Source organism: Pygoscelis adeliae, unplaced genomic scaffold (assembly GCF_000699105.1).
Source record: "Pygoscelis adeliae isolate BGI_AS28 unplaced genomic scaffold, ASM69910v1 Scaffold40, whole genome shotgun sequence".
Taxonomy (NCBI): Eukaryota; Metazoa; Chordata; class Aves; order Sphenisciformes; family Spheniscidae; genus Pygoscelis; species Pygoscelis adeliae.
The window spans coordinates 2,664,198-2,672,990 of record NW_008823953.1 but is presented as its reverse complement, the minus strand read 5'-3'; the positions used below and the strand labels follow the sequence as shown (position 1 = coordinate 2,672,990).

General features: G+C 45.5%; 1 protein-coding gene across 1 annotated transcript in view; it reads left to right on the top strand.

The window, feature by feature from the left end:
• The window catches only part of EGFR (epidermal growth factor receptor), a 46,251-nt gene that overhangs the window by 9,087 nt on the left and 28,371 nt on the right, over positions 1-8,793 (top strand). The window contains exons 6-13 of the mRNA XM_009321583.1: positions 312-453; positions 1,336-1,452; positions 2,018-2,144; positions 2,244-2,317; positions 3,487-3,577; positions 4,318-4,517; positions 5,843-5,975; positions 7,410-7,509. Of these exons, the coding sequence (XP_009319858.1) occupies positions 312-453; positions 1,336-1,452; positions 2,018-2,144; positions 2,244-2,317; positions 3,487-3,577; positions 4,318-4,517; positions 5,843-5,975; positions 7,410-7,509 (984 nt within the window). The remainder of the gene's footprint in view (positions 1-311; positions 454-1,335; positions 1,453-2,017; positions 2,145-2,243; positions 2,318-3,486; positions 3,578-4,317; positions 4,518-5,842; positions 5,976-7,409; positions 7,510-8,793) is intronic.

Here is an 8,793-nt window from a genome sequence, read left to right as displayed (position 1 = left end):
TAAGGCATGCAGATTTGCTCCTGTTCCCACGTGAATCCCAGCAGCTCTCCACCGGAGTGCCAAGGTTCCTTATTCAGAACAAGAAAACCTCATGTTCTCTCTTTTTTTCCAAATACTAAGCTCAATTGCCCAACCTGAAGCAACTTTTCACCTTCAAAACATGAGGGACCATCCTGTAGGTGCTTGGGGTTTCCATTAGAGCTAAGCAGGGAACAGATGAGCCCATCAGAGTGTTATTAAAGAGCTAATGTAAAACCATTGTCGCTTTTTAAGGAGAAAGTAGTTTAATGGTTGCTGTTGTTCAACGACAGGCATGTCGCAAGTTTCGAGATGATGCTACATGCAAGGACACGTGTCCCCCGTTGGTCCTGTATAACCCCACCACCTATCAGATGGATGTCAACCCTGATGGAAAATACAGCTTCGGAGCCACTTGTGTGAGGGAATGTCCACGTAAGTTTATTCCAGGTCACAGCCACAGAGGAGGTGGGGGGTTGGAGGGAGGTGAGAAGGGACCTGTGTCATCCCTCTGCATTATGGCCAAGTGCAAAAGCACTTCTTGTTCTCCTCAGCTTCTGTGGGAACCAGGAACAGATGACAAAAATGAGAGGATAGCTGGTAGAGAAGACAGCCACTTCAAACTGGCTGCATCCATCACCTTCCCTGATTTTTAACCATTAAATTTTGACTTCTGAAGATTTTTCTTTTGATGGGGAAAAAAAAGCATCTTATGAGAATCATCAAAACAACAGCCAAACAAGCCATATGGGATCAATCATGTGGATTACCAAAGCATTATCAACTCTTAACTGGTTCTTAATTAGGACTGATAGAAAGTAATTGGTTCAAATACTCCCTCTCAAGGCCTGCGATCATTGCTTCCTCTACAGATGCTTGCTTTTTCTTTCATGCTATTCCATGTCCATGGTTTTTTAACCCATCAAGACATATGTAAGAGAGGGTTTAGCTTACAGAACTGATATCCCTTTCTGAGGTTGACCGTTGCCCTGCCTGACCCTTAGCCTGGAAGAGGGAGTGAAGGTGAGGGATCAGAGGTGCTGTGTATTGATCCCGATTATGGCACTGCTGCACAGCCTGACCTTGGCAATGTTGTTTTATCCTTCTGTGACCATTCCCCTCTCTGTACAATGGTAATAGCATTGTATGTCTGTCAACCTTCAAAGGATGTTCGTGAGAATTAATAATTAATGCCTGTACTTTGCTAAGTATGCCAAAAGGTCAAAACCCCTTTTTCTTCCTAGTACTGAAGTGCCTGTGCAGCCCCCAATGCATCCCTCTTGTATTTTGATGACCTTTGTATCCTTGTTTTTCCAGACAACTACGTGGTGACGGACCACGGCTCCTGCGTTCGCTCATGCAATACTGATACTTATGAAGTGGAAGAAAATGGTGTTCGGAAGTGTAAAAAGTGTGATGGGCTATGCAGCAAAGGTATAAAAAGCATGGAATAAACCAGTAAAGCTTTGAGATGATAGGTAACTTATTAGAAAAAGTACATGGAGTTCTGACCTTAATTAAGTGCAAATTCAATAATAAATAACCACTGATAGTTTGGAGATCTGACAAGTGGTTTGATCAGGAAACATGGCTGTGGAGCATGCTCTCCAACTGGGTTACACCACAAGTACAGTAGATAAACTGTGCATCATGTGCATGTGTATCTTGCACATCAGCATTCTCCTTCATTTGTCCTTCCCGGTGTTTCATCAAGGGGAATAAAATGAAAATGAGACAAAGAGAGACAAGGGCGTATGCCAGAGCCTGTGTGCAGAGATGCTCGGACCAGAGCTGCGCAGCTGGGCAAGCAGGAAGCATTTGTCCTGTGGTGCTTTCTGAAAAGCAAAAGTAGGCAAAAGATCTATGACACTCATCTTACAGTGATAGGTTTGACCATATGGGAGTGCTTTCTGGACTAATGGCATCTTCATGTTTGTTCCCTTCCATGTGATCGGCTTCACCCTTCTCCCCCCTGACTTTTGTATCTCTCTTTTAACAGTGTGCAACGGCATTGGAATAGGTGAACTTAAAGGGATCCTCTCCATAAACGCCACAAACATCGACTCTTTCAAAAACTGTACGAAGATCAACGGGGACGTCAGCATTCTCCCAGTTGCATTTCTAGGGTGAGTTGCACACTGGTCGTTTAGCACTGGAGGAGAAGGGCTAAGGAGAAATTCAGGCTAAGCCATTCTTTTCCCAATTTCTCATTCTGTGTTTTTCAGCGATTCCTTCACGAAGACCCTACCCTTGGACCCCAAGAAGTTGGATGTCTTCAAAACAGTCAAAGAAATATCAGGTGAGCAATGGGTTTTAAGCTGAGATGGTCTCTGATCGGTACTGCCAAAAACACAAAGGGAGAGGAGGGAAATTTTTTAAGCACATGAAGAGAAGTACAAGCAAACGGGTTTTGTCTCTGAGCTACCGAGGGTCACTCTTCACAAAGGTGGTCAGCAGCGCCTCGCCAGCATTAACGCCCACGTAACTCATACTGGCCTCCCATCCGAGGTGTGTCGTTTGGCCAGACCATCCCTTCTGCTGAACTGTCAGCCCTAGCAAAGACTAAAAGCAGAGGAGATCCTCAGCCACCCAAGAAGTATGTGGTGATGCAGAGGCGTGCCATTCCGGCTAAAAAAAGCCAAGCATGTTTCTATTTGTGGAAAACCTTTCAGCAGCTCCTTAGGGAAGCGTGCTCAGTGGCTTGCATCATCCTTGCGGAGACACCCTCTCCAGCCTGAAGAGCTCTTCCTTGGGGTGAATGTGTCTCCACGAGCACAAAGTGGCCAGCAGAGCCAAGTCTTGCACCAAGTATCAATTAAGAGCAATTTTGTTCAGCCCATTATAAAATGAGCGTAACATCAGAGCTGGGTCCACAGACGTGACTCCAGTTCCCCTTTTCTTTCTGTCCTTTACCTTTCTGGTTCACGTCGGGGTAGCAATGACTAACCTCAGAGCTTCATACAGCAGCCTGCAACTTCCCAAATTCTGCCCGTGCTCCCAAGCACCTCAGCTGAGCAGGGTAATCTGCTTGCCTTAGCAAATCCACTCCAAGTGGCTGTCTCTTCTGCTCCATTTCTGCTTTATTTTCAGTTTTTCTCTTCCCTGAGGGCAGCTCACAAATGGGACGGAGCAATGCCTTTCTCCTGCAGCCTCTCAGCCTGGGTATCTGCTGGCAAGAGACATCACCAAGTCATCACTGGCGGCTCGGTGTGGCAGGATGTGCGGCTTACCGACACTCGTCTCTTGCGCTCCTAAGCCCTCATGGTGGGCTAAGAAATAAACTGTTTATAAAACGGGGTTTAAAAATATCTCCCTGCTCCCTAAAATGTCATGTTTCACTTTGAGATTCTCAGATAAGCACAAGCACCTTCTTCCAGTGCAGGAGGAGCTTGAGAAGGAGGTTCTGCTGCCAATACTGACCACGGTTTTATTTTTATTATTATTATTTTTTAATCTTCTTCATTTCAGGATTTTTGTTGATTCAGGCCTGGCCCGATAATGCTACTGATCTCTATGCTTTCGAAAATCTGGAGATTATACGAGGCAGAACCAAGCAACAGTAAGTCAATCGTGTCAGAGCAACTGCAAAAGAAACTCTGTTTAGAGCTGCGTTTGTCTGAGCGCACCAAGGTACCAAGCGGTGAGACGCAGGTCCCCAAACTAATGCAAAATGGGAAAAAGCCTGTGAGGAGTCGAGCACCATCTTTGTATCAGTAGATAATGTGCCCTCGGAGAATGAGACCCTCAGCTCTGTGCTGCATGTGGAGGGCTGCCCTGAGCCTGCTCTAGGACCAGGCTCTCCCCCACCAGCCTGGAAGCGCAAGCAGGACAGAGAGCACTCTTTGCAGTCCAGGGCAAGTTACGATGTGATCAGAAGCACTTTGGGATTTGAGGTAGCTGGGCAGTCGGGGATGGAGACTGTGGCTGCCAGGCAGTGGGGACATCGGCAGTGCATCCGGTGCCCACCTGGGCTTACCCCGAGAGGAAGGGTGGCTTGGGGGAAGAGCAAAAAATAATAGCTGCTCTACCTACAACCACTGTTGCACATCATTTACTTGGCAGGACGCACATGTCCTGCCAGTTTTAGCTTAAAATACCCGTGCAAAACCAGATACGAGTATTGAAGTTGTTTTATGACAGGTATGTCATGTACCAGGTGTTAAGCTTAGAGGGCTGAGCGATGTCTTGAGTTCGCAGCAACACATGTTTGAAAACCAGAAGAAAAATGTGCTGAGTTAAACCCTGTGTACTAATTCTCTTTCTTCTGTGTTTTTTTCTTTTTGCCCATCTCCATTTTAGTGGCCAGTATTCCCTTGCCATTGTTAACTTGAAAATACAGTCACTGGGGCTGCGGTCCCTCAAGGAAATAAGTGACGGAGATGTTGTCATTATGAAGAACAAGAACCTCTGCTATGCTGACACCATGGACTGGCGCAGCCTGTTTGCAACTCAGAGCCAGAAAACAAAGATTATACAGAACAGAAATAAAAATGAGTGTGGTAAGTCAACGCTGCCTTCCTGCCCCCTGTGGAAGCTTGTGCTAAAATGCAAGAGTTATTCGAGCAAGGCTTTTTTCTCCCTATTCCCCTGGCTGCAAAATTCATCAGTGATATTGCTTTAATGAAGGTGGTGAGGGAAAAGTGGGATTTTTTTCCCACTGAGGATGTGAGCTTCATGGTGTCCAGCAGACGGGAAGGAGCTGCTTCATCACGATGGGCATAGTGAAGCCATGTAGGTTGAAGGATACAGAAGCAAAGTCAAAACTTTGGAGTTTTTTGACAGGGTCGAAGCTGTTGTTCAACCATGCTGCTGTAGACTGCAGTGGTCCCTGGGCCAAAATCTAGTTATTTCTCTTTGCAGAATATGAATTTGTTGTATTTTGGAAATTGATCATAGAATCACAGAATTGTTTGGGTTGGAAGGGACCTTCAAAGATCATCTAATCCAACCCCCCTACCATGAGTAGGGACATCTTTCACTAGATCAGGTTGCTCAAAGCCCCGACCAACCTGACCTTGAACACTTCCAGGGATGGGGCATCCACAACTTCTCTGGGCAACCTGTTCCAGTGTCTCACCACCCTCATCGTAAAAAATTTCTTCCTTATGTCCAATCTATACCTACCCTCTTTCAGTTTAAAACCATTGCCTTGTCCTGTCACTACAGACCTTGGTAAAAAATCGTTATAAGTCCCCTTTAAGTATTGAAAGGCTGCAATAAGGTCTCCCCGGAGCCTTCTCTTCTCCAGGCTGAACGACCCCAACTCTCTCAGCCTGGTACTGGTTTAGCTTTATTACACGGCTGTTAAGCTGTCACAGAGGAGCTTGTTTTTATTTTGAAAGGCCAGAAGTCACTCTTAACTTCAGGCTTTGGGAATTAAGAGAAGCATGCTTATTCCTCTTCCACACTGCGAGGACCATTCACAAGTCACAGATCTGTCCCACCACCCCGAGCTGCATGTCAGCACCACCTCCTGCTGCATGGAGCCCAGGCTCTTCCCATTGCTGGAGCGGAGGACGAAGCCCTTTTCGCAGGCAATGGTGCACACCATGTGCCTTGGGCTGTTGGAGGTGCAGTTGAGGGTGGCAGTGTGAGCAAGCAGTAGCCGCATGCAGCTTCCCGATACTGCACAGGCACCGTGGACACAGCTGTAGCGCTGGTGGCCATGTCCCTTCTCGTGTTGTAGAAGGCAGGTGCCTTCACGTCTGCTTTGGAACAGGTTGGAGAAACTGGCTGGTCAGGAGGGAGTCACTCGCAGTGCTATGTTTGCCCTCTCTCCTGCCTTAACGCCCATGGCCTTTTTTCTTGTCTCTTTTTCTCCCAGCTGCTGCCAGGCATGTTTGTGACCCCCTGTGCTCAGACGTGGGCTGCTGGGGCCCTGGGCCCTTCCACTGCTTCTCCTGCAGGTTTTTTGATCGCCAGAAGGAGTGTGTGAAACAGTGCAATATCCTGCAAGGGTAAGGTGTCTGGGGAGTGCTTGAGGTTTGGCGATGATTTGGGGGTTTGGGGTTTTAGAACATGTTGTAGCTAGGAAGAAAGGATTTCACCAGCTTTGCACAGATGTTGTGTGAGCACAGTACGTAAAAAGAGGGAAAAGCTGCGAGCTGAGGTAGCTCTCCTTCCCCGTTCAGCATTGCTTAGGAGTTTGCTCCTGCCACGGTGACTGCCATGAAAACATCCCCTCAAGGCCATGAGGAGACTATCTGAAGGCCCAAGGAGGCTAAGCCTTATGCTTCCTTCCCCTAAGAAATAAAGGAGCTTAAAGCCCTCCATGACAATCCAAGCTATGCCTGTCACATCAAGCGCATTGGGCAAGAGCCGGAGCCAGTTGCAGTCACCAGGAGCTCAGTCACCCCCAGAGCCAGGGCTTTACTGCTCGGTAGGCTTCCTTACTGCAAAGGGACTCTTATAGTTGCTCAAATGAGCGGCTCACCCTTGCAATTTGCAAAGTTGCCATCAAGGGACAACGAGCTTTCATCCGAAAAGCACTGGGAGCAGCAATTTCAGGTAAAATTATTGCTTCGGCTTCGCTAGGGCCGAGGAAAATGTATCGCTGCCTGTGTGTCAGGACTGCAGCTCGGCTGGGCTTTTCAGTCAGTTCAACAGGTGATGTAGGCAGGAAAGGCATGGCTAGCACTGAAAATTACATGGATTTTTTTAATACATCTTTCGAAGTTTGACTTTTAAAAATCATGAGTGTTAAGCAAGTACTTGACAGGGTGCTGATGCCCCTGATGTTTGTATTTGTCTAGCAACTTGCAGTTCAGCAGCTGTCTTTTTCGTAAGTGAATTCCCTCCAGCAGCTATTATGACCTGAAGGGCAGATCTGGGCATTTTTTGTGTCAAATGATGAGTAGATTTAGTTTAATTAATAACACCATTACTTGAAGTGGAACAGCTTTATTGCTATTGAAACCATCTGTTCCCAACTTTCATATTTTAATGATTCATTATGTGTTGTAGGGAGGGCATGAATTTAATTATCAGTGCATTGCTGTTTAACTTTCCTAATTATTATTTGGAGCCTTGGAATCACTTGAACTGTTTTTGCTGATCTCTTTGCATCACTACCATTTAAAAGCCTTTGGAAATCATTGCGAATATTCTGTGTTGTTAGCTTAAAAGGGAAAGTAAACTAATTTGTAGTGTGCAATCTGGAGTACCATGTGTTTCACCGTCAACCAAATTTCCCTTACTCTTACCTCTCCCTGGTTGCGCTGAGCAAGTGCTACCGGTGTAACCAGGAGGATCTCCCTGCACCTTCTCCTGTCTCAGTACCATCGCCCCGATCTATTTAGACTGGAAAAGTCAGGAAAAAGAGAGATGACCACAATTTATCACTCACTAATCGGCCTGTTTTTTAATTATTTCTCTTTTTGTTTGTTTTCCAGGGAGCCGAGAGAGTTTGAAAGGGACTCCAAGTGCCTCCCCTGCCACCCCGAGTGCCTGGTGCAGAATTCCACCGCGTACAACGCAACCTGCACTGGACCTGTAAGAGCAGATTCAGCTTAGCAAACCTGCACCTCAGACCATGTATTTATACGTATTTCCCATGTTGAGATAATCCTGAGGTCTCATTTTCCCTTCTCCGGGATGGAGCGGAGGTGGGGGGGTTAGAGGGCAAGATCTCGGGGCAGGGGAGCAGAAACAGGAGAGGGAACCTCAGGGTGTTATTTCTTTTTCATGTCACCCATCATATGTGTAATCCACAGTCACAGGCATTGCAGGGCCTTTCTTTTTTGTGACTTTTTACAGAAAATAATGTAAGGCTTACTTACATATGTGACGATATGGTAATTTGGTGAATATTTCGGGAACATGTAGTTACTGAACAGCCAAACTGGTGTGAACAAATTATATTTCCTTATTCAGAGGGAAAGAACTGTTAAAAATAGTGGATTAAAACAGTAGCTTTTTGCCTTTTTGAAAAGCCATGATAAAATTATGATCAAAACTAGATATTTACTGGAAAATATTCAGGAATCAGTTTTTACTTAAAACCATGTTCCCTCCTCTAACTAGATTACAGTAAATACATGTATTAAAGTAAATGCAGGTGTAAGTTATTCAAAGAAAGGCAATCAAAACAAAATGATTGGATTTTCAAACTCATTTAAATATTCCAAATTCACACAAAAGCTCCTTCTGCAAAAGTCAATACAGTGTAGCCTTGCTAGTCATCCAGAGTCTTCCTCAGTTTTGTTCTTCTTTAATTTTGAAAATACTCTTTTGCGTTAGGAAATGTCCAGTTTGGTAGCAGTGCAAAATTACTTCCCTTTAATCTGCTCAAACTCATATCTTAATTGTAAAACTCTAATTCTCTGGTTTTTTGAGTGGGTAATTGAAATCCAACCTCCTGGTTCCATCACAGAGCCTCCTCTGTGTTCCTTACCCCAACTCTTTAAACACCTCTTGCCATCCCCTGCAGCCACGGAGTGTTCGAGCATTGCCCATCATCAGTCTGCAGAGTCACTGCTCAGTAATGTGAATCATTTCCATCCTCCCTTCTAGCTTAGACCACCATGACCTAAGGGATGTTATTAACATTATAATCTCCTTCAGGCAGTGACCACCCCTTTGTTCCATATTTGCCCAGCATCTAGTAATCAGTCCATTAGAGTGGCCCTTAGACATTACAGTAATTAAAATAATCTTCCTATAGCATGTCTTACTGTAGTCCCACTGAAACCAGCACTGTGGATCTGGTCTGGTGTTTCTCCATAGTAGAATTTGACCCAGAATTGCTGGTTTCCCTGCTTTAAAATATTTAGGGCA